The 25882-nt window shown below is 45.2% G+C and overlaps 1 protein-coding gene, 1 long non-coding RNA gene and 1 other non-coding gene across 9 annotated transcripts in view; 1 reads left to right on the top strand and 2 right to left on the bottom strand.

Annotated features, from left to right (window-relative positions):
* ALDH1L1 (aldehyde dehydrogenase 1 family member L1) overlaps nt 1-25882 on the top strand; it is a 108082-nt gene that overhangs the window by 63065 nt on the left and 19135 nt on the right. For all 7 annotated transcript variants that reach the window (XR_004899300.1, XM_036009377.1, XM_036009376.1 and 4 more), the window contains 8 exons: nt 5540-5687; nt 11321-11440; nt 12657-12784; nt 15731-15881; nt 16901-16971; nt 20415-20520; nt 21843-21930; nt 23571-23664. Coding sequence is in view for 6 of the 7 variants with exons in the window: in XM_036009377.1 (XP_035865270.1) it covers nt 5540-5687; nt 11321-11440; nt 12657-12784; nt 15731-15881; nt 16901-16971; nt 20415-20520; nt 21843-21930; nt 23571-23664 (906 nt within the window). In the remaining variant the exon portion in view is untranslated. The remainder of the gene's footprint in view (nt 1-5539; nt 5688-11320; nt 11441-12656; nt 12785-15730; nt 15882-16900; nt 16972-20414; nt 20521-21842; nt 21931-23570; nt 23665-25882) is intronic.
* Nucleotides 11109-11215, bottom strand: LOC114507107. Its single transcript, XR_003685385.1, has one exon. It is a non-coding gene; the product is annotated as a U6 spliceosomal RNA (small nuclear RNA).
* On the bottom strand, nt 16327-23970 carry LOC118496744. The gene is made up of 3 exons (XR_004899303.1): nt 23705-23970; nt 19326-19331; nt 16327-16337 (listed from the first exon to the last, which is right to left on the bottom strand). It is a non-coding gene; the product is annotated as an uncharacterized LOC118496744 (long non-coding RNA).

Raw genomic sequence — 25882 nt, 5'->3', positions numbered from 1 at the left:
GGAAATGCAAAACTACAATGAGATACTACCTCACATGTGTTAGAATGCCGATTATCAACAAGACAAGTAATAGCAAGTGTTGGAGAGATTGTGGAGAAAAATGAACCCTCACTTACTGCTGGTGAGAATGTAAACTGGTACAGCCCCTATGGAAAATAGTATGGAAGTTCCTCAAAAAATTAATAGAGTTACCAGATGACCCAGCAACTCCTCTTCTGGATCTCTGCCCAAGAAATTAAAAACATTTATTCACAAAGATGTATGCACCCATATGTTCATTGCAGTATTATCCCCTGTGGTCAAGACACGGAAACAACTGAACTGTCCTTCGATAGATGATTAAATAAGGATGTACTGCAAATGTACAATGGAATACTGCTCAGCCACAAGAAAAGATGAAATACTGCCATTTGCAACAGCATGGATAGACCTTGAGACTATTGCACTAAGCAGAGTTAAGTCAGACAGAAAAAGTTAAGAACCATAGGATTTCACTCATGTGAAATATAAAAGTGAAAGCAACAACTGAATAAACAAGAAAGACAAAACCTCATAAATACAGTGTGGTTGTAAACAGAAGGTTGGGGAATGGGGGAGTCATGAAGGGTAAAGGGGGTCAAATATATGGTGACAGAAGACGATTTGACATTGGGTGGGAGGCACACAATGCAATATGTAGGTTGTGTCATAGAAATGTACACTTGAAACCTATATAGTCTTACTGACCAATGTTACCCCATTAAATAAAAAATAAGTAAACAAAAACTCCAAACAATAGTCCAGGACCAGATCACTTCATAGGCGAATGCTATTAAAAATGTAAAGAATTAAATCCATCTTTCTCAAATTATTACAGAAAAAATTGAAGAAAAGGGAACGCTTCCAAATTTATTCTACCAAGTCTGCATCCATTACCCTGATACCAAAACCAGACAAAGAGACTCAAAAAAAAAAAAAAAAGGAATATTACAGGTCTATTTCATTTATTTCTGCTCTAATCTTTACTATTTCCTTCTCTCTGCTGGCTTTAGGTTGCTTTTCTTTTCCTAATTACATGGTGTATAGTTAAGCTATTGACCTGACATCTTTCTTCTTTCTTAATGTATGTTTTTACAGTTAATTTCCCTCTTAGCACTACTTTTGTTGTGATCCATAAGATTTGGTATGTTGTGGTTTTCTTTTTCTTTGATGGTACTTTATGGTTTCCTCTGTGACTTCTTCTTTCACCCATTGGTTGTTTAAGGAAGTGTGATTTAGCCCTTGCTGGTGTGGCTCAGTGGACTGAGCCATGGCCTGGGAACCAAAGGGTCACCAGTTAGATTTCCAGTCAGGGCACCTGCCTGGCTTGCAGGCCAGGTCCACAGTGGGGATCAAGTCAGAGGCAACCACACATCGATGTTTCTTTCCTTCTCTATCTCCCTCCTTTCCCCTCTCCAAAAATAAATAAATAAAAAATCTTCAAAGAAGAAAGTGTCACTTATTGTATGATCTCATACATGAAGTCTTCCAAAAAACAAAACACCCGACAATAACAAAACCCTCTAAACTCATATAAAAAGAGATCAGATTTGTAGTTACCAGAGGTGTGGGGTAGGGGTGTTTGGGGAAGGGGTTTGGATGTAAGTGGTTAAAAGGTACAAGCTTCCAGTTATAAGATATGTAAGTAGTAGGAATGTAATGTACAACATGGTGACTATAGTTAATGTTGCTGTATGATATACAGGAAAGTTGTTAAGAGTAGAGTAAAATTTTTCTTTTTATTGTATCTAAGTGAGGCAATGGATGTTAACTAAACCTATCATAGTAATCACTTTACAATATATGTAAATCAGACATCATGCCCTACACCTTAAACTTATATAATGATGTATATTAATTATTTTTCAATAAAACTGGAAAAAATTAAAAATTTAGAAAGAATGTGTATTTAATCTCCACATATTTGTGGTTTTTTTCAGTTTTCTTTGTGTTACTGATTTATACTTTTATTGTATTGTGATAAAAATATACTTTATAAGATTTCAATGTTTTAAAACTTATTAAAACTTGTGTGGCTAACAAATGACTTACCCTGGAGAATATCCTATTTGGACTCGAGAAGAATATGAATTCTGCTCTTCTTGGGTGGAATGCTCTGTATGTATACAATTGATTTATAGTGGGGGGGGTTGTTGTATTTTTTTCCCATTACCATTTAGTCCCCTTATACCTCCCCCTCAACCCCGCCGTTTAGAGTGTTTTCTTAAGTCCTCTATTTCTCTATCTTCTGTATGGTTTTCTAATTATCACTGAAAGTTGGGGATTTATGATCTAACTATTATTATAAATGTATATTTTTCTTTTCAATTCTGCCAATTTTTTTATTATGGGGCTGTATTTTTAGGTGCATATATGTTTTTAATTGTTATATTCTCTTGTTGTGTCAAACTTGTCAGTATTCTTTGTCTCTTTTAAACTTTTTCAATTTAAAATCTATTTTGTCTGCCAAAATGTAGCCACCCCAACCCTCTTTGTTTACTATTTGCATGGAATGTCTTTTCCATTTTGTACTTTCAGCTTTTTTATGTAATTATATCTAAAGTGAATCTTTTGTAGCATATGGATGAATGCTGTTTTTCACTCACTCTTCCATTTCATTTATCCAGACTGCTGATAAAGGAGGATTTACCTGTGGCATTTATTAATTTGTATTCTGTATGTCTCATATATTCCTCAGTTTTTCCATTGCTGCTTTTTTGGTATTGTATAATTTTGGTTCCCTTCTTATTTTTTAGTTATTTTTAGTTTCACCTTGGAGATTGTATTAACATCTTAACCCTATAATAACTAGTTAAAATAAAACCAGCTTAGTTTCAATAGTGCACAAACACTCTACTCCTATGCATCTCTGTCCTTCCCCCTCTATATTGTTATTTTCACAGATTATGTCTTTGTGCATTGTATAGCCATTAACATAGAACTTAACTTACTGTTTCATGCATTTGCTTATTATATTACATAAGACAAAGAGAGAAGTTATATACTATATCAAAATTACAATACTGCTGGCTTTCACATTTATCTATGTAGTTACCTTTACCAGTGTTTTCTTTTTCCTTTTTTTATGGCTTTCAGTTAGTCATTAGTGCCCTTCATTTCAGCTTGAAAGGCTTCCTTTAATATTTAGTGTAGGACAGGTCTACAGGTAATGAACTCCCTCAACTTTTGTTTATCTAGAAATGTCTTAATGTCCCTTTTGTTAATTCTTGTTTGATTATTTTTTTTTCAGGACTCTATTCCACTGCCTTTGTTCTTCATGGTATTTGAGGAGAATCAGCTTTTAATCCTACTGAGGATCCTTTGATTTGATGAGTCACTTCTTTCTTGATGCTTTTCCAGTTTCTGCTTTGTCTTTGCATTTCAGTGAGTTAGCTGTAATGTGTCTTATTGTGGTTCTCTTTGAGTTTATCCTTCTTGGAGTTCATTGAGCTCCTTGGACAAGTATATTCATGTTTTCTCAGATTTAGGAACTTTCTAATTATTATTCCTTAGATCATTTTTTTTTGGTTTCCACTGGAACTCCCATAATGGGTATGTTGATATGTTTAATGAGGTTCCTTGGGCTCAATTATTTTTATTCACTTTTTTTTCAGGCTCTCATACTAGGTAATTTCAAATTCACTGATGCTTTCTTTCTGCCAGTTTAAATCTGCTGTTGAACCTGTCTAGAGAATTTTTACTCCAATAATTGTAGTTACCAGCTTGAGAATTTGTTTGGTTTCTTACTGTAATTTTTATCTTTGTTAACACTGTCATTTTCATATATCACTTTTATGATATTCTTTAGTTCTTTGTTCATGGTTTTAAAAAATCATTGGACATATTTAAGACAGCTGATTTAAAATCTTTGACTAACAATTGCAGTATCTGTTCTTCCTCAGGATTTCCTATTTTAAATTCCTGTTTTCCTGTGAATGGGCTATATTTTTTATATTTTTGCTTTTTTGGTTTAAAACAATATGTTGAGTATTTTATTGTGATACTTCTGAAAGTCTAATTCTGTCATTTCTTAGAGTTTTCAAAATCAAGTTTCTTGCAGGCTGGAGCCATTCATTTGTGACTTATCCAAACCTTTTTTTTTTTTTTAAACAAAGTGGGTACTTCTTGTGTGTAGTCAGTTATTAAAATTTCTCTTCTGTTATCTGTACAGTCAGCTTGTAACCTAGCCAAGAGTTTGTTAAATGTCTGGCTCCCCAAAGGGAAATAAAGTAAAAACCAAACAAACAAATGTACTGCCTCTTTAAATCCCAGGGAAGCTGCTTCAGGCTGTGGAGACTGAAACAATGACTGCCAGACTTCGTGCTGGCTCCTCCGTGTTCAGTATCAACACTCAGAACACATAATCTTGAGTTACAAAAGACAGAGTTCTTATTGCCCACCCTGGCTCCAGCCAGCTGCAACCAGGAGTATGGCCTGCTGCCTTCATGGCTTCCTGCCACAAACATGAGAGATAAGAGATGGCAGCCAATACCTCATTGAAAGGCTAAAAGTCACTGAAATTGACTGACATTTGCCAGCTCCTCATCATTCTTTTCCCTGGATACTGCAAGTGTTCACTTGACTCCAGAGTTCCAAAACGTTTGATTCAGGCAGTTCCTACAAGTTCAATAATTATTTAGGTGGAGGGATGCACTTTTGGAGCTTCCTACTCTGTCATCATCTGTCTATATGAAGGCTCTTATTTTGCTTGGGTAGATGCCTGAAAGTGAAATGAGAGGCGTATGTTTAATTTTTAAGAAACTGCCAAACCTCTTTGCAAAGTACCATTTTACAATCTTACCAACAGTTTATGAGAGTTCAGTTGCTCTGCATCTTTACCAGTAATTGGTATGGTCAGGCTTTACAATTTTAGATTTTCTCGTGAGTATCTAGCCATGTCTCTTGGTTTTAACGTGCATTTTCCTAATGACTAATGATGTTCAGTGTCTTTTCATATGTCATCCATGTTTCTTTTTTGGTAATACAGCTGATCAATTTTTTGACCATCTTTACTTAGATTGTTTTTTTCTTAGTGTTGAATTTTGAAAGTTTGTTATATATTTTGAATGAAAGTCCTTTATCAGCTATATGATTTGGAAATGTATTCTCCCAATCTGTGGCTTAGTTTTTTCATGTTTAACAGTGTCTTTTGAAAATTATTATTATTGATCTCATATTAGTTATTAATAATTGGATTATCTCATTTACTCATCACAAAATAATAGTGGAACTATAATTACTCCCATGTTACAGGTGATGAAACTGAGACTCAGAAGAGTTCATCACTTGCCCAAGATCACAAATTAGTAAGTGGTGGAGCCAGAACTTGAAACCAGGGCCTTCTGAGTCCATGGATTGGGATCTGAACCCCAGTTCTAGACTAATACTCATGTTTGAGGTGCTAGGATGAACGACCCTTCTGGATAAATGTGCTTGACACCAGCACCTCTGCTGCTAGAAGACTGCATGTCTGCCATGCCTCTTTCCGTGGTCCTACTCTTTAATATCTCCTTTCCTTCAGACTGGTGGAAGAAGTGAAAGAGCTATGTGATGGTGTGGAATTAGAAAATGAAGACATTTACATGGCAACAACCTTCAAGGACTTCATCCAATTGTTAGTGAGAAAGCTGCGAGGGGATGACAAAGAGAGCGAGTGCATCATTGACTATGTGAGTTCTGGGCCCCTCTACATGGGCACGGCTCTGTAGACACCTCAGGCATTGACAGCTATGGATCCAAAATGACACATGGAGGAAACCTGGATGAATAGGAAGGCAGGACCCCCAAGAGCCCATCCTTCAGTGTCCCAAGCTCTCTCTGGCAGCTCTGGATAGCCTGAGGACACCAGGGCAGGAGGGGAAACTCAAAAGAAGAAATTTCTGTCTAAGACTCAGTGTATAGGACAAGTTCTGAGTTCCAAGACATGAAACAAGGATAATAGTAAGAAGCTTGTACAGAGAGCACTTCTCTCCTTCTTTCACCTTTTGTGGGTTTTTCAGGTTCATCTTCACTGTGCCTCCATCCTCTCCCAGATTATCCTGCCTTGACTGTGGTTCCTCTGAGTGGCCCTAGCCCCTAGTTCTGGTATAACTGTCTGCTCCATTTGTCCCTTTAATTTGGTGATGGCAGTGGCTTCCTGCCATTGCTGATCTCAGGGTTGACTCATGGCTTCTCAGCTCTTCCATCACCTGTGTAACCAATTCTCTGCATTAAATTATGTTTCTTGAAATGCTAGAACAAAAAGAAAGCAAGAGAAAGGGGAATTTGGATTATTTTCCCAATAAAGAAACCAAATGTTCCTATACATTCCACCTGTGTTATGGAAGAGTGATGAAGTAATTGCAAATCTGTTTCTTAAAGAAACTCTTGGAAATTATTGCCAGGTTATCTCGGCAAGCTACAAATTCCCATAGTAATTAGCTTTGGGGTAGTCCATTTGGTTGGTAGTTTGAAACAAAGGCTGATGAAGAAAGCACAGGTTGTCAGGATGGACTTCAGTTTGGCTTTGGGTTTGTGGAGAAATGACTGATGAACAGGCTTCAGGAAGGAGTCAGCATCACAGAGACTCCTGCATTCAGCATGGAGTTGCAGATCTGTAGAGAAATATGTGGGGGGGATGGTGTCAAGTGTGGCAGCTTACAAGGACCTGTCCACCTACTTTCTATATGTGAAGGTCAAGCAAACAGCCTGAGGTCACATAGCAGGTAAGTAGCAAGGCTGGGACTTTAGTTGAGGCAGTTTGGCCACAGAGTCTATGCTTCTCATTTCTTACCACTCAGATCCTCAGTCTTCCCCAACAGTAGATCCCTCAGGTGTGTGTGTGTGTGTGTGCACAAACATGTCAGTGGTTGTCCATCTAAGTGTTTCTTTCTTTTTTTTTGGGGGGGGGAGGCAATCCAGCTTTTATTTCTAGCAATGCAAATTATTAACACTGTAGAAAATATGTCAATATTTTGATATAATGTTAAAAATGTGGCTGGTAGAAATACTTCAATCTGACCATCACTGGCAGAAAGAAATAATCTTGCATTTTCTTTTTTCTCCTTGTTGTTCAAGTACAGTTGTCTCCATGTTCCCTCTACCACTCACCCCCAATGCAGCCATCTCTACCTCCCACTCACCATCCTACCCCCCTTTGGCTTCGTTCATGTGTTCTTTATACATGTTCCTTGATGAACTTTCTGCCTTTACCCCCATTATCCCATCCCAACTCCCCTCTGGTTACTGTCAGTTCATTCTTTATTTCAGTGTCTCTGGTTATATTTTGCTTGCTTATTTGTTTTGTTGATTAGGTTCCACTTATAGGTGAGATCATATGGCATTAGTCTTTCACTGCCTGGCTTATTTCACTAAGCATAATGCTGTCCAGATGCATCCATGCTGTCAAGAAGAATAGGAACTCCTTTCTTTCTGCTGTACACAATTCCATGGTGTAAATGTACCAGAGTTGTTTGATCCATTCATTTACTGAAGGGCACTTAGATTGCCTCCAGCACTTGGCTACTGTAAATTGTGCTGCTATGAACATTGGAGTGCATAGGACCTTTTGAACTGGTGTTTCAGGATTCTTGGGCTACAATCCCAGCAGTGGAATTGCTGGGTCAAAAGGCAGTTCCATTTTTAGTTTTCTGAGGAAATTCCATACCCTTTTCCACAATGGCTGCACCTGTCTGCATTTCCACCAACAGTTCACTGGGAATCCCTTTTCTTCACAAGCTCTCCCGCATTTTTTGTTGGTTTGTTTATGATGGCCATTATGACCTGTGTGAACTGGCATCTCACTGTGGTTTTAATTTGCATCTCTCTGATAGCTAGTGATGCTGAGCATCCTCTCATGTGTCTCTGGGCCCTCTGTATGTCCTCCTTGGAGAAGTGTCTGCTCAGGTCCTTTGCCTATTTTTCCATTGTGTTGTTTGCCTTCCTGGAGTGGAGTTGTGTGAGTTCTTTATATATTTTGGAACTCAAACCCTTGTCTGTGATATCATTTGTAAATATATTTCCCCATATTGTTGGTTCCCTTTTCATTTTGCTGATGTTTTCTTTAGCCAAGCAGAAGCTTTTCGTTTTGATGAAGTCCCACTTGTTTATTCTTTCCTTGATATCAGTGTAAATATTGTTGTGTGGAATATGTGAGATTTCCCTGCCTATGTTCTCCTCTAGGATTTTCATGGTGTTGTGACTACATATTTAAGTCTTTTATCCATCTTGAGTTTATTTTTTTGTATGGTGTAAGTTGGTGGTTGAGTCCCTTTTTTTTTCATGTAGCTGTCCACATCTCCCAACACCATTTGTTGAAGAGGTTCTTTTTACTCCATTTTTTGCTTCTTCCCCCTTTGTTGAATATTAATTGACCACAGGGACTTGGGTTTATTTCTGGGCTCTCTATTCTGTTCCTTTGATCGATGTGTCTGTTCTCATGCCGGTACCAGACTGTCTTGATTACCATGGCCTTGTAATATAGTTGATATCAGGTATTGTGATCCTTCCTACTCTCTTCTTCTTTCTCAAGACTACTGTGGCTATCTGGGGTCATTTATTGTTCCATATAAATTTTGAAATGTTTGTTCTGTGTCTGAGAAATATACCATTGGTATTTCCTATGGATTGCATTGAATCTAAAAATTGCTTTGGGTAGTATGGACATTTTGGTGATGTTAATTCTTCCAATGTATAAACATAGTATATGCTTCCATGTATTTGTGTCTTCCTTAATTTCTTTAGTCAGTGTTGTGTAGCTTCCTGAGTGCAGATCTCTCACCTCCATGATTAGGTGTACTCCTAGGTACTTTATTTTTCTTGTTACTACATCAAGGGGGATTTTTTTTCCTGATTTCTGTTTCTGATATTTCATTGTTGGTGTACAAAAATGCCTTTGATTTCTGAATATTGACTTTCTGTCCTACTGTTTTGCCAGACTTGCTTATTAGGTCGAGAAGATTCTTTGTGGAGGCTATAGGATTTTCTATGTTCACTATCATGTCATCTGCAAACAGTGACAGTTTTACTTCCTCCTTTCCAATTTGGATGCCTTTTTTTTTCTTGCCTGACCACTGTAGCTCTATCACTTTCAGTACTATGTTGAATAGAAGTGATGAAAGCGAACATCCTTGTCTTGTTCCTGATCTTAGTGGGAAAACTTTTAGTTTTTGCTCATTGAGTATGATGTTGGCTGTAGGTTTCTTGTATATGGTCTTTATTATGTTGAGGTATGCTCCCTCTACTCCCATTTTGCTGAGCGTTTGTATCATAAATGGCTGCTGTACCTTATCAAATGCTTTTTTCACATCTGTTGATATGATCATGTGATTTTTGACTTTGCTTTTGTTTATGTGATGTATTACGTTTATTGATTTGTGAATATTGTACCATCCTTGCATCCCTGTGATGAATCCCACTCGATTATGGTGTATGATCTTTTTCATTTAATGATGGATGTGGATGGCCAATATTTTGTTGAGGAGTTTAGTGTCTGTGTTCATCAGCAATATTGACCTGTGGTTTCTTTTGTTGTTGTGTCTTTACATGGCTTTGGGATTAGTAGATGCTGGCTTCATAAAAAGGGTTTTGGAGTCTTTTCTCTTCTTGGATTTTTGGAGTAGTCTGTGAAGGATGTGAGCTAGCCCTTTCTTAGGTGTTTCCTAAAATTCTCCCGTGAAACCGTCAGGTCCAGGGCTTTTGTGTGCTGGGAGTTTTTTGATTACTGCTTTGACTCAGTCAGCTGTTACTGGTCTATTCAGGCTTTCTGCTTCTTCTTCATTCAGTTTTGGAAGATTCTGTTTTTCTAGGTATTTGTCCATTTTGCCCAGGCTTTCAAATTTCTTAACATAATAGTTGTTCATAGTTATTTCTTACAATCCTTTGTATTTCTGGAGTGTCAGTGGTAATCTTTCCTCTTTCACTTCTCATTTTGTTTATTTGGGACTTCTGTCTTTTTTTTCCATGATGAATGTGCTTAAAGGCTTGTAGATTTTGTTTATCTTTTCAAGGAACCTAATCTGGGATTTATTGACCCTTAGAATATGTCATTTAATTCTGCTCTGACCTTGGTTATTTCCTTCTTTGTACTCTCTCCAGGCGAGTTTTTTGTTGTTGTTGTTCCTCCAGTTGTTGTAGATGTAGGGTTAGATTGTTTATTTGAAATCTCTGTCATTTTTAGGCAGGCCTGTAGTGCTGTGAACTTCCCTCAATACTGCCTTCACTGTGTCCTATAAGGTTTGGACTTCTGTGAGTTCAATTTCATTTGTTTCCAGAAAGCTTTTGATTTCTCCCTTGGTCTCATTTTAAACCCATTCATTGTTCAATAGCGTGCTAACCAATATCCACTAATATGAGTATTTTTAAGTTTTTTCCTTGAGGTTGGTTTCTAGTTTCAGGCCCATGTGGTCCAAGAAATGCTTGATACAATTTCAGTTTTCTTGAATTTGTTGAAGCTTGTTTTGTGTCCTATCATGTGGTCTATCTTTGAAAATATTCCATGTGCATTTGAAAAGAATGTGTATTTTGCTTCTTTGGGATGAAAGGAGATATATATATATATATATATATATATATATATATATAGTCAGTTAAATCCATTTTGATCTAAGCATTATTCAATGCTGCAATATCCTTGTTGATATTTTGTTTGGAAGATCTATCTATTTTTGACAGTGTGGTGTTAAAATCCCCTGGTATAAATGTGTTGCTGTCTATAGCTTTCTTGAAGTCCTCCAAGATTTTCCTTATATATTTCAGTGCTCCTATATTGGGTGCATACATGTTTACAATGTTTATGTGTTCTTGATAGATTCTTTACTTGAGGATTATGAAGTGTCTTTCTGGGTCTCTTTTTATGGCTTTTTTTTTTTGAAGTCTATTTTTTCTGATATAAATATTGCTATCCTGGCTTTGTTTTCCTGTCCATTTGCTTGGAATGTTGTTCTCCAACCTTTCACTTTCAGCCTGTGCAGGTCTTTTGTTCTGACATGGGTGTTTTGTAGGCAACATATGTACTGGTCATGTTTTCTTATCCATTCAGCTACCCTATGGCTTTTGACTGGACCATTTAATCCATTTACATTTAAGGCTATTATTGATAGGTACTTATTCATAAAAATATGGAATGCTTCACAAATTTGCCTGTCATCCTTGTGCAGGGGCCATGATAATCTTCTCTGTATCATTCCAGTTTCACTATATGTGCTGCTGAAGCGAGCACCACCTAAGCGTTTCTTACGTCTCCATGAGGGTTTGTGCCACTCACTGATGCCCATTTGTGAAGAATCCACACTACAGCTAAAACCTGTGAAACGTTCCTTCCCAGGTGGAAAAGGCAGTGAACAAGCTGGTCCTCCAAATGCCCCACCAACTTTTCATTGGGGGCAAGTTTGTGGATGCTGAGGGTGCCAAGACCTATGACACTATCAACCCGACAGATGGAAGTGTGAGTGCATGCCCAGCACCCCGTTCTTTCCTCCCTGCTACTGCTACCCCATCCATGGTGTGTTCTCCCATCTACTCCCCTATATGACCTCTGGGGGTCCTGTCCCAGGGGACTTCTGCTTGGACACAAAAGGATTGCAGTCATTCTCCAGACCTCCTTACAGGAATGGCACAGTGGAGAGGTTGGTGGGGGTTGGGGACCAGAGGACTCTAAAGGGTCTTGAGCCGGCTCCATAGACCTGGAATAGAGTTAAAACCTCCCAGAGAAGACAAGAAGACCATACCCTCCTCCACACTTCAACAATTATTGCAGCGTGGGCCCCACCTTCCCAAATATTTGTACCCCAATATCAGGAAATTCTTCCTTCAATCCTGTGTTTGTCAAGATTCTTGATTATGACCCTCTTATGTCGTGACCCATGCACACATGTATTCTCACACATGTACATACCTGGAACAACAGAATATACTCTCACAGGTATATTCTGATCATTTTCTGGTCTGTCCCTTCTACAGCATCACTTCAGTTCCTGCAGAAAAGTGATAGCACACTCAAAATGGCTCATCTGATGGGAGTGTAAAGAAAGTTTTTCCCAAAGAGATGAACAAATTGTGGGTACATAGACAAGGGGTACAGTGCCCTTGGACAGGAACATGGAGCACTGCTGCCACCTCAAAACATACTTTGGGGGTCTTGGGCTGGAGCCTATAGGGGCAGGGCTGCCCAGCAGGTGCTATCTATACTGATCAGCAAGGAAGCACTGACCTCACCCCTCCTTCCCTTCTCTCCCAGCTGTGCCAAGTCTTGTGCTGTAGAGAATATTAGTACCCTCAGGGTGTGCTGTGCAGAGAGGCAACCTGTCCAGTCTCCTCCAATGTCTAGCCTATTCCACTTAAGAAAGAAAACTTCTGCTAAAACTTCTGCTGAAATGGGTCCATGCTTTTGGTTTGAAAACACTCAGACTTAGTCTGCAGCTCAAGTCTGATGCCCTGTTGGACTCAGTGCGAAAGTGAAGAGAAGGTCCCTGGTGTGTAGAAATACAAACAGACCTTTCTTAGGACCCATCTTGCTCTCGTTGTTGCTCCCTTCCAGTGCCCTTCCTCTGGCAGGCTTTCTTCTCTGGGCACACCAGGTGGCCGGGAGAGCAGGGAGGTGCTGTGTCTGTGTCCATGTCCACTGAGCCTAGGGAGGGCTTCAGAGCTCAACTCCACCACAGGTTATCTGCCAGGTGTCCCTGGCACAGGCCAGCGATGTTGACAAGGCAGTGGCTGCTGCAAAAGATGCCTTTGAGAACGGATTGTGGAGGAAGATCAGCGCGCGGGACCGGGGCCAGCTCCTGTACAGGTGAGAGCCACACATCCACTTGTCAGCCACCACCACCTTCAGCTCAGGGTGAGGGTGGATGTTATGGTCCTGTCAAGAGGAGCTGGGGTCCTGGACAGGTCACTGAGGCCTGAAGCTCATAAAAGGCTACTCAGAGGAAGTGACTTGGGAGGCAAGAGGGATTTCACAGGTGGCCTTAGGGGAAAGGTATCCTGAGTAGAGGAGACAATGTGAGCAAAGATAATGAGGTACAAAGGTGAGGCAGTGCTTCAGATGGGAGCTACAAAATGGCAAAGCTAACAGCTGGTTCTGGGCAGACTCAGACAGCTGGTAAGGGCAGAGGTGGGGCTCCTTCTCACATTTGCCTGTTTTTTCTCTCCCTAAAGTCAGGTGTAAAGGGCTTTCTCTCCTTAATTCCAACCAGAGGTCTTAGGAAAGGACTTGGGATTTCTCTGGCTTGTGACCACAAGGTGGAAGTGAGGCCCAGAAGAGAGGAGCTGTTCCTCTAGAATTAGGTGGTTCAGGTGGGGGTGTAGCAATCACCCCAAGATAGTGGAATGATGTTTCCAGCAGAAGGGAGGGTGCTGGACAGATGAACTGAGCAGTATCTAAGAACCTGGTGATACAGTTCCAGGAACCTGGCTTTGATGCTCTGGGTTCTGGGAAGCTGTCTGGAATGCGGCCTGATGATAGTGTAGCCTGAGCATGCTTGTCATCTGGTGGGAGAGACCCCACCTTGGCCACACAGTCAGAATATCTTTTGTTTCTATTCCAGAGGTAAAACATGCCCCAGCAGTCCTCCAAGCAGGAAGCCAAAGAGAGAGGCCTATATGGCTTGCAAAATGGAATAGAGATGGTGGGGTTTAGGACAGGTGAAGGATATGGAGGTTCTCACCCAGCCTGTCTTAACTTTAGTTTCTAGGATTCTTGGAGAACCTATCCATTTTAGGAGGCCATGGGCTAGTGACCTAGAGCCTCTGAAGGTCAGTCAGAGCTGTGAAACGTGCATACATAGGCTGCAGGCCCTGGAATAGGGACCTTTGTGGTGAATGGCGTTGGCCCAGAAGAAAGTGTCCTTCCCTTGAGATACTCTCCTGCCATCTGGTGGTACATGTAATAACCCCGTTAACAACAAAGACAGTGAGGAGGTGTTTCCATGCACAGCTTTAAGTGGAGACTCCAGCTGGGTAGACAGACATCTCAATGCCTGAAATCTAGTGACCTGCTCCCTGTTCCATCAGCCTCCCCATGCCCAGGGAAGAGGCATACCCATTGCTGCCCTGGAAGGGGGCAGGAGAGAATTCCCCAGAGAAGTGGCTGCAGAACACCCTTGGTTCAGTGAGGGAAGTAGGACCACCATGGGTATGATGGAATATGAAAGGCATTATAGGAATAAGACATGATGCTAGAAATTTTAGAAGCTGGAAAGATAGATCCAGGAAGGAGAGTTAGAGAAAGCTACCAGCCAGCCCTCCGGCACTCCAGGGAGACAACATAGAACCTCCCTGGCAACCTAGGGGCTGTCTTTGGCTCATTTGTAATGTAGATTTGTATCTTTGGCTCACCTATCCTTGTAGCTGATAGAACCCTAATCCTTGAAATACACAACATGGTGTTTTCAATAATTGGCCTATAATTTTTCTCAAAAAGTGATTTACCCATAGAGTGACCTGGGCACTGTTTCTGAGGTGACAGTGTGGCTCTGCGGCTAATTCATCGTGCTTATTCAGTCCACAGTTTCACTCACCAATCTTGCATGGCATGCAGCCCATGTGCCTAGTGAGAGGCAGGAGGCCAGATGCTGTCCCTGCCCTCATGGGTGAGGCAATAGTACTGAAATACTCATCTAAGTGAATGTCAGTGGAAGTTGGGAGGTTTGAAAAGAAGCAAGGGTGCTATCAGGGCACTTCAGGGAGACAGGATTGATTGCTTTGGGGTGGGTAGGGTTAGGGTCAGCTTCCTAGAGGGTCTGAAAGAGGTGCAGAAAGTTGAGGGAGGAAACTGGAGTACAGGAAGAGCAGTGTGGGCCCATGTCATGCCACATGGCTCCCAAATTCACAGCCAAGTGGGTGCCACAGCCCTAGGAGGAATTAGGCAGGTCCTTGAGGCTAGTTGCTCAGGCACAGGGTAGGGGCTGCATCCTGGGTGCTATGGACAGCCATTGGGAGAACTAGAGGTGTAGGCAGGAAGACTGAAAAAGACCTGAGGGTATTAGGGCCTTGCCAGTGGCTGTATGCAGAAAGGAACAGAATGGGAAGAGGTCAGTAGGCTTTGATCCCACACTTGCCTTTGGGCTCAACCTTCTCCATGTGCAAGATTGAGGGCGGCTCTGGATCGGTGGTCCCTACCTTTGCCAGTTCACCCTGCCTGCTGAGCGCATATGACCCTTACATCAGGAAGGGGGGCACTATTCTAATTCCTAGGTTGACCACAGCAGCATGCCCACCAGAATCATAGGAGAACAACCAGACATAAGAGTGCTCGGACTCCCGGAGGGTTGTGTAGACATGCCTTCCTTCACATCCCTCCTGTCATCCCACTGTCTGTCCCTGGAGACACCAGCCTTGGGAGCAGTTTCCATTGGATTAGCTGGTGCTGGAAGCTAGATAGGCCTTCCCCTGGTAGAGGCCATCTGGAGACAGAGAGGTTAGCCTCCTGGGATGGTGACTTCCTTGTTGGAGGCAGGCAGACTCCTCTGCAGGGTCATGTGTGGGGGTTATGATAACATAGTCAGTTCACCACGATTTGACGAAGGAAGAAAGGGGGAGAGGGGTAGAGAGCAGAGCAGAGGGCATCATTCTCACTCACCCAGTGAAGTAAATGTTACTGTTCCATCTCATAGATGAGGAAACTGAGGTCAGCGCACCTGACTGTGCAGGGCAGGGCTCTTGACTCCTTGAAGAAGGGCCCTGAAAAAGCAGGCCAGGCCTGAACCCATCTTCCTTCCTTCCTCCATGCCTTGGCCAGGTTGGCAGATCTCATGGAAGAGCATCAGGAAGAGCTGGCCACCATTGAGGCTCTGGATGCAGGTGCTGTCTACACACTGGCCCTGAAGACCCATGTGGGCATGTCCATCCAGACCTTCCGCTACTTTGCTGGCTGGTGTGACAAGATCCAGGTGGGCACTAGGCTCCCACCCGCTGCATGAGAGCTCACACAGGCAGGCCAGGCCCGGCAGGCAGTTCCGAGGGCTCTACATTACTCTGAACGCTGTGTAACATGGCCGTGGGCCTCCTGTGTCTCTGTCAAGTCTGGGCTTCATGCTTCCTCTTTTCTCCCCAGGACTGAGGGAGGTGGGCTACCACAACTCAGTGTTTAAGGCAACACCATCAGTAGTTCCCAGTCCTACAAGTGGAAAGTCCAGGTGGGCTCCTCTGGGCTCTGCGACAGGGTCTCACAAGCTCAATGTCAAGGTGTGGGGGCTGGGCCTTATCCTGAAGCTCAGGAAAAACCTGCTTGCAGGCCCATTCAGGTGTTGGTGAGTTTGGTTACTGCAGTGGCAGGACTGAGGGCCTGGGTCCTTGCTGACTGCTGACCAGGGCTGCTCTCAGCTCCTGCAAGACTCTCTCTGGTCCTTACCCAAGCCCTTCATTCCCCCAGTCCCTCTGACTCTCATCTGCCGCTAATTGGAGAAAACTGTCTGCTTTTATGGGGGCTGCGATTATTATGCTAGGCCCACCTACATATCTCCCCATCCTAATCATCACAGAAGGGGTAGTTAGTGGTCTCCTAGGTCACAGGTATCAGGGCATCACCTTCTAGGCTATTATCAGAAGTTTGCCTGCTGCAGGCAGTGATGGATCATCTCTCTCTTCCCCAGGGAGACAGACCCATGACTGCAGAGCTCACCGTGCCTCTGTCAGGTCTGGGCTCTGCGCCTCCTGTCTGTTTCAGCGGGACTGGGTTCAGTCAATGATGAAGGTGGGCTGCCTGCCTTACCCATATCTGAACTCAGATGTCCCCATTATATATAATAAGTTGGGAGGTTTGGGTCCCCTACTCATCTGGGTATTGGGGGCATCAGGACACAGAGAAGACCCTTCTCTTTTCTGGGCCCCAAGGTCGGTCTGGATGCCCAGAGGGAAGGTATGAGAGACTGGAGACCCCTCCCACTGACACCCTCCATGCTTCTTCCAGGGTTCCACCATCCCCATCAACCAGGCCAGACCCAACCGAAACCTGACCTTGACCAGGAAGGAGCCAATTGGGTGAGTCACAGCACAGAGGGGAGAGTGGCCACACCCCAGCTGCTCTTCGTGCAACATGCTGTGTGGGACACTGATACCGTCTTCTGTTTGTGTATTTATTGAACATCCACTTATTTGCCAACTACTATGTGCCAGACATTTCAGGAGCTAGAGGTACAACAATGCTCAAAACTGATGAAAATGCCCATTCTCAGGATAAAAACAACTTCTACTTCCACAGTACCTGTTCTTTGCCAGGCACTATTTTAACTACTTTACAAATATAAATCCTATGTAATCCACAAAATAACACTATATCAGTCAGCATTACAGTGGGAAATGCCCACCAAACTTACCTACTCCCTGACTGCTGTGGCTCAGTGGGTTGGGCCATCCTGCAAACTGAAAGGTCACCAGGTCACTGGTTCAATTCCTGGTCAGGGAACATGCCCGGGTTGTGGGCCATGTCCCTGGTTGGGGATGTGTACGAGAGGCAACCTATCAATGTTTCTCACCCTCTCTTTCTCCCTCCCTTCTCCTCTCTCTAAAAAATAAATACATAAAATCTTCAAAAAATTTTATCTGAAAAGAGTATACTAATCAATGTGCTTAAAAATGAAGGACTCTTACACAACCCCAAGGAATAGAGAAACTGATGGAGAAGAGGCAAGAGCAGAGACAGGTGCTCAGTGGGAAAAAGAGAGAGAGAGAGAGAGAGGGAGAGGGAGAGAGAGAGAGAGAGGGAGAGGGAGGGAGAGAGAGAGAGAGGGAGAAAGTGTCCAGTCAGCATAGGCAAAACTAGGGACAGGGGAAGTGATTGAAACCCAGCACCGAGAGGCCTTGTTTCACCATTAGATGGCCCAATGGCCCAGGGAGAGTGGGCTGTGGATGTAGGAAAACCCCTCCTTTAGCCCACAGGGAGAGGTGAGGCTGGAGGGAGGCAGCATAGACTCCAGGGGAGGGGTTCCCCAGACCAGGCCAAACAGCTTAAGCTATGGGGAGAAGAGAAGAATGCCTACCTGGTGCCGAGAAAGACAAAAGACCAGCCTCTCCTGATGTTCAGAAAATATTAGAAACTTTGTGAGCCCACCTCACCGCTTCTCTTAGTGTCCTCCAGTGGCTCCCAGTGCACCTAAAGTGAGATCAGACCGCTGACTTTGGCCTGGTGCCCTTGAGTCTGTCCCCTCACTCATCGGCCACGTCGGCCTCCTCATGGACCCTGGACCCTCTACACTCATGCTGCACTCTGGGGATTTGCACCAACCCCTTCCCCAGCCTCTAGTCCCCGGTCATTTAGATGTCACTTGTGTGGCAGCCTTTTCCCCCAGACCAGTGCCCCAAGGTAGCCTACTCTGTAGTCTGCAATCTTATTTTGTTTTCTGGATGACACACATCATGCAAACTGAGGCTGCTGCACCCCCAGGGCACACATAGGGCATTCCCAAAATGTCTGCCAACAGAGGAGGGAATGGTTCCAACCAGTGGGCACCAACTGGCTGCCCTGGCCAGTGCCCCATTGACCTCGGGAGTGAGGCCACAGCCACCTCACCCCACCCTCAGCTACACACTGGCTCAAGACAGAACCCTGGGACAGGCAGGAGTCACCCCATTGCAGTTCCCAACAAAGCGGAGCACAGCAGGGCCGTGGCTGGGAGGTGGAGGCCTCAGCACTGGGGGAGCCAAAGCCATGGGGTCCCACTAAGACAGGCCACCAGGAATAGATGAGGCACAGAGGCTAGTGAAAAAGCCTTCTAATGGCAGCTTAGCCAAGGATGTATTCATCTTGTCCTTGTGTCCTACACGCCCCTTGGCCTTGGCCCCGTGCAAGGGCCTGCCCTGTGGACCTCCAGTCCCAGGGGCCACAACCTTTCCCCTGTATTGACACATGCAGAGGTTTACTGGAGCCACCATAACAAAGAATTGGGAGGCTCCTCAAACAACACATACTTGTTTTCTTAGCATTTTGGGGGTGGAAGTCCCAGATCAAGGTATCTTTGCCAGGGTTGGGTCTTTCTAAGGCCATGAGGGAGAAACTGCTCCAGCCTACTCCCCTAGCTTCTGGTGATTCTCTGGCAATGTTTGGTGTTGCGCAACTCTGTCTGCATGTTCACATGCAGTTCTCCCTCTGCATGCCTGTCCTTTCACACAGCATGCTCTTCACAAGGACAGCAGTCCTACTGAGTTAGGCATCCACCCTACTTCAGTAAGGCCTAATCTTAACTCATTACACTTGCCATGGCCTTATTTCCAAATGAGGTGTCATTCTGAGGTTCTGGAATTAGGACTTCAGCATATGGATTTTGGAGGGCACAATTCAGCCCATGACAGTGGGACTTATTTCTCTGACATCTTTTGTGTTTTGAAAACCTCACAACCCAGCCCTCTCTCTCACTGGTGACCTCACCACTTTCCTGGGAATACTCACTCTGGTCCCTCTCCCTGTCTTGTCCCTTCGAGTTTGCTGGGTGTATATGGTGTGGGAAAGTGGCTCTTGTAACCACTCAGTGTGCCCCCGTCACTCACAGGATGTGAGCCCCATCACTCACAGGACGGGGTGGGGGCCCCAAGCCAACCTCTGTGCCTGCTCAGTGCCCCCCTTGCTCTTACTGTGCTGGCCCCCACACCCTGTGGCTTCTCACCACCCACTCCCACTGCCTGAGTTCAGCTCAGCAGTCATCCTTTTGGAAGTGTTCTCTGATGGTGATGGTGGTCATGGATATGATGACGGTGATGATGAAAACAGTCTCGTAGTCAGTGTGGGGCTCCTGTGTGCACTAGCTCCTGCAGAGGAAAGGGAAAGGCAGGGGCACACGTGTCATCTTCAGGTTCCCTGGGACTGTGGGGTGGCGTCCCCTCCATGGAGACACTGCCCAGCCAGAGGCTTTCTTCACTACTGAGAGGTGGTGCAGCACTGGGTGCCATGTCTTAATTCCAGGCAGGCAAATCTTATCAGTTCTTCCAGGATGACTGTTTCTCTTCTTCACAGGACTGAGCCCTGACCTCACACATGGGAAAACTCTCTCCCACATCTCTGGCCTACTTGTGTGACCCTGGGCCCTACCACACATCCCCCCAGCCTGCCATGTCACCTGGAGCCCTCTCCCAGTCCCTGCTAGCTGCCAGGTTCTTACCCATGCTTGTCTGCTATCACCAACCCCATTGCCTGGTGCCACACCCTACCAAACTGCACCCCTAGACTGGTGTCATAGCTCCCATCAGAAACTGCCCAGTGTCCCGTACCATCATGCCCTGGGAAGAAGGGCTCCTGTCAGACTGGATACACTTGCTCCATCTAGGCCTAGGAAGGCAGGCAGGAGCTGCCTTCAGCAGGACCTTTGGTGCCGTATCAAGAAGTTTGGCTCTGGAGAAGATAGCAGGCCTGGATGAGAGGAGGCCGCTAGTAGATCCACTGTGGGTACCCCAGCTGAGTGGAGAGATGAAGGCCTTCTTCTTTTGTATGGCAGGGTCTGTGGCATTATTATCCCCTGGAACTATCCCCTGATGATGCTCTCCTGGAAGACGGCTGCCTGCCTGGCTGCTGGGAACACAGTGGTGATCAAGCCTACCCAGGTGGGTATAGGCAGGGCCCATGGGCTGTAGAGGTTATGGGGAAGCACCATGTAAGGGAGGAGCCAGATGGCCCATGAGCCCCTTTACCGACACTGGTCCTGGTTTCTTCTCAAGGGAGAAAGGGTACTGCTGATGAGAGTCAGCCTGCCGTGAGCCCCACTCACAGTGGCAGAGGCAGTGTGCAGCAGGGCCAGTGCCAGCCATAAGCAGGTTCTATGTGCTTTCCACCGTGGGGTGGCTGCATCAGGGTAACTGTGCTGTTTGCAGCTGCCTGGTGAGCGGAGTCAGGGATTTTTCCACAGCCCCAGAATTTGGGATTCTGGAGAGCCAGAAGCCTTGCTTGCTGCCCCTTGCCGTGGCCCCATGCTCTGACACACCCTACAGTGGTCTATTAGTAAAGCTGGTGCCATTGTCTCCCATTTGGCTTCAGAGGCTAAAGTTCTGGAGGGAAATGGGGTGAGCAGTGGGATTTGGGCATTTGCCACTGCAGCCCCTTACAGAGGAGACAGAGGTGGGACATCAGGGGCTAATCATACGGGCCAGCAGGGCATGGACAAGGTCCTCCAGGGGTGAAAACACCCTCTCTTCCATGAACCTCTGCTTCTTCATCTGTGCATTGACAACAAGAGCTCCTTCCCTGCCTGCCTCCAGAGGGGAGTTAGGAACTGATGTGAGATCCTCCGGCATATGACTCTCAACAGGGCACCCAGGAGGTCTCCCACTGCCCCAGCTTCTTTGGGGCAATTTGCCCCCCGCGCCCCCCGACAAATAATAATGATAGCCAGCATATATAGTATTATAGTGCCTGGAGTTAGGCACTCCTTGAGCATTTTAACATATATAACACATAAATAGTAACACCAAGCCCTCCCTGGGCTGAGGTGCTGCCAGGACCCAGCAGCAGGTGAGCTGCTAAGGCAGCATCACAGTGAGAGAAGGAGGCTAGTTTTTCTGAGGGGGCAGGGAGAGGGTATGCCCTGCAGCCTTCTGAGAGTGATGCCCTGCTGCACAGTCCTCAGACTCTGCACTCCCTGAGGGATCAGTGTAAACAATGACATAAGCAGGCAGGGGCCCAGGCCTGGCAGAGGGGCTGGAACCCTATCAGAAGGTGCTGGAAAGGCACCTAAGTTTAGCAGGCCCTGTTTCCTGGCAAGCTGGCTGGGTTGCTGATACCCACTACGGTGAGGCATGAACATGCCTTCCCCCATGGGTCTTCCTGCCACAGTTGTCCCTCCCTGATTGCTGCCTAGGCTCCTGAGAGAGAATGACAGAGCTCCACTTCCCAATCCCTCCTGACCCAGTCTTCTCTCCTGCCTCCTTAGGTGACCCCACTCACAGCCTTGAAGTTTGCAGAGCTGACCTTGAAGGCTGGTATTCCTAAGGGCGTGATCAACATCCTCCCAGGATCTGGTAAGGGCTATAAATGGGGGGAGCCAGGGCTCCAGGAGCTGGAGATGCAGTTAGTCAGAACAAGGACCACTACATGATGTGCCCTGGCAGGCAGAGCAACCCAGTGCAGAGCCAGTGGGATAGGGAGAGGTGACCCTGTAGCCTCATTGAAAAGGAAATCTGAGGGTGAATAGGAATTCACCACATCTGGGGGCAGGGCATAGGCAGGGCTTGGGGTGAAGTGAGAAGGTCATGGGGTAAGGGGCATGTCAGGTTCCAAGCATTCCAAATAGATGGGGCAAATAGGCAGGGCAGCAAATGCCCGGGTTCTGCACACCAGGCCCCCACCCCCACCCCACAGCCAGTCTCTCCATGCCTGGGACCCTCCTGGCCAGGCTACATCCCCAAGGAAGGCCTTTTGGAGTTTGTGATGCCTGGGCATCACTGCCCCCACAGCCAGGCCAGGCAATCCTCAGGTCTCTGCTGGAGACGTGGGAGAGCTGGATGCCTGGGTGCCCGCACCGTTGGTGTCTACCTTGATGGATCAAAAGCCACATGTAGATGGTATGAGTTTGTTTGGGCTGTTGTAACAAGGTACCACAGACTGGGGGGCTTAAACAACAGACTTTTTTTCTGACAGTTCTGGAGGCCATAAGTCCAAGATCTAAGTATGAGTAGGGTTGGTTCCTTCCGAGGCTTCTCTCTTGGTTTTCAGATGGCCATCTTCTCCCTGTGTCTTCACAGGACCTTCCCTCTGTGTGTGTCTGTCCAAGTTGCTCTTCTTATACGACACCAGTCAGATTGGACTAGGGATAATAACCCTTGGTTAATTACCTCATTTGACCTTTATTACCTTTTTAAAAACCCTGTCTCTAAATACAGTCACATGTGACTGGGGCTCAGGGCTTCGACCTATGTGTCTGATGGTGGGGCAAAGGTATAATGGCCACCATAGTGAGAAGGTATCTTCACACTGAAAGATGAAGCGGGCTACTCCATAGACTAACAGAATTTACCGTAGGGTAATTCACTTCATGGGAAGATAGGATCAGAGCAGAAGAGATGACCCAGCAACTCTGTACAGATTATTCTCCTCTAACAGACCCCTGTTACTGTAATTGTTTAATAGTATGACTCAGGCACTAAAGACTGACAGGACAAAGGGAAAAGACCACCTCCAGTGGTTTTGTGATAGATGATTGTTTATAATTGGTACTATTGTTACCACTTTGATATTTATCTCGGTTGTCATGCCATTATGGCTGCTACTAACAAAAATATTTATGGCTACATTCTAAGGAAAACAGATCATCATCATCTAGAAAGCCCTGATAGGCTTCCTAAGGAGAGTGAGGTTGGTCAAGGTCACAACATGAAACTCAAAAATGAAATGAAATCCAGGACACAGATATGGAGTTGGTTTTGTTCACATCTACATCTATAAATATGGATTTCGGGGGAATACAATTATGCCCTTAACAGGGAGCAAGAGCCAATGAGCCCCAGGAACTGATGGCATTAAGCACACAGGGCACAGCCCAGAACTCTAGCCTCGGGTGGACATATGACGGGTGACGGGGTTCATCCCTCCCTACTCCGGCCCCTCAGATGCCTCCCTGACTCTCTCACCACCCCCACCCTTTGCCTACTCCCATCCACAGGCCCACTGGTTGGCCAGAGACTCTCAGACCATCCTGATGTGCGGAAGATTGGGTTCACAGGCTCCACGGAGGTGGGAAAGCATATCATGAAAAGGTAGGTGGTTGGGGTGTGGTGGTGAAGCTACCACTGCCACTCTGGACCTAGAGAGTTCTGTGTGTGAGCTGGATCCTGCTCCTCAAGCGTCCATGTGCACAGCGGTTCCCGGAGGCCAGGTTAAGGCAAGTTTTGATCCCAAGTGCATGACAATGCTTGGTCTGGCCAGTGGTGGCTGCTCTGTGGAGCTCACTTGGGTCAGTGAGGTGCAAGACCTGCGTGTGGCTGCTGAGCACCTGGAATATACAGCTGCTCTGAACTGAGACGTTCTGGGGACTGTAAAAGACACCAGGTTTTCAAAACTTAGCACACAAAGTAAAGTACCTGATTAATAAGTTAACATCAATTACAAGTTGAAATGATTTTTATTATTTGGATTAAATAAGTGTACTGTAATTAATTTCACCAGTTTCACTTTAATCTTTCTTTTACTGTGACTACTAAAAAAAAGTTTGCCACTACATAAGTGGCTAGTATTTGAGGTTTCCGTTCTTTTGTAGTAGATGGCAGTGATCTAGGACATCATCAAATCTCTTATTCCTTGGACGTTGGCCTTAAACTGGCAGGGTTGTATTTTGGGCCCTGTCACTGATTCACAATACGACTTGGCCAACCCCTGTCCCTTCCAGGCCTCGGTTTCCCTACTGGTTCAGTGAAGGTGTTTTATAGGCTCAGTGATTTTGGACTATGCAGCAGATGGGCTTGGAGTGGTACCCATGGCCAGATCCCAGGGCAGCAGCTCGTAACCCTGGCTGCCCCAAGACAATCACTGGATAGCTAAACCCCACGTCACTGAAACTGAATTCCTGGAGTGGGTTTTGAGTATCTGCACTTTGATGGGTATACATAGATAGTAGTTGAGGGTTCTTCTGAGTCCACTGACTTTTAGGAACTCTAAGGACATGTGACCACCCATTTCTGTCTCTGCACCAAAAGTCACCTATGTTAGGAGTCCAGCTGCATCATGACAATCTACGGGGAGAAAGCTTCTCTTTTATTAAAACAATTTCTCCTTTTTATAGTTCCTAATGCAGAACAATGCTCTCTCTCTCTCCCTGAGACAGTCCTGCAGCCCCTGTCCCCACAAATTCACTGGCCTCCTGTGCCCCACAAGATGGGGTTCATGCCCCTCAGGCTTGCACATGCCTTCTGTGAGCTAGACTCAGCTGTGTCCCCATTCTCTAATGGGCACCATGCTTGTGCAAATCACAGTGGCCTTCGACTTTTAGGTGTGGAGCCATGGCCAGTGTAGCTGGTGGATCATGTTTTCAGATCAATAGAGGCTGATGTCACAGCCTGTGAGTGCACCAGTTAGGGCTGCTCTGATTCATTTTAAGTGTAGTAGAGCAAGCCTCAGTACTGAAGAGACAGTGATTGGAGAGAACAAGGGACTGACAGATGGATAGAGAGATGGATGACAAAACAGGGGAGTTAACTGCAAATAGTCATAGCAGCATATTTACCTCTTCTGATTCAAGAGCTGGCCAGTCTCTTTTGTGGTGTATAGGTGATAGTTACATCTGAGCATGTGTGTGCAAAATACAGAGGTAGGACTCTGGAAATGTGCACTCGAACTCCAGGAAGGGTTTGGGTGGGCAACATCCCATGGCTCTGTGGTTGGTTTCTTCCCAGGATCCTCTCCAGCCCTCATGGCTGGTTCCTGAAACGAGGGAGTCCTTCTCCTGTAATCAGCTCTGAGTGAAGAGCCCCCTTCCCTATGTCATGCCTCATGCTTCACTTGCCCAGTCTGCTGAATGTCCCTTTGATGACAATGTCAATAAATCCATTTTGTGTCCACCAATGCAGTGTGCTCAGAATCCCCAGCTATTCTAGTTGCACCCATCACTAAAATCTGAGGTGTAAAGTTTCTACAGTACTTCAGCTGTGCCAACTGGGGAATACTTTGTTTGATGTATTAGTTTGACATTTATTGAACACCAGTGGTGTGACCAGAGAAATGCCTGTTCACTTTGGTGGTAGTGAAGTGCTGGTGGGTAGGGTCAGACAAATGTACTGTGGTACATATCTTAGATTTTATAGGGGGTGTCAGGGCAGGCACAGTAACAAGACACTTTTGGAATAGAGGCCTGAAGGAGGTAGGGAATGAGCTTTAGAGACACCTGAAGGAGGAGTGACCAAAAGGAGAGGCAGTGAGAGCAAGGCCCTGAGGTGAGCATGGTCCAGTAGGAAGTGGAGGAAGCACAGTGGAAAGCCAGTG

This window comes from Phyllostomus discolor, chromosome 9 (assembly GCF_004126475.2).
Source record: "Phyllostomus discolor isolate MPI-MPIP mPhyDis1 chromosome 9, mPhyDis1.pri.v3, whole genome shotgun sequence".
Classification (NCBI taxonomy): Eukaryota; Metazoa; Chordata; class Mammalia; order Chiroptera; family Phyllostomidae; genus Phyllostomus; species Phyllostomus discolor.
Note: the sequence above shows the minus strand (reverse complement) of the source record. Positions and strands in the feature narration are given on the sequence as shown.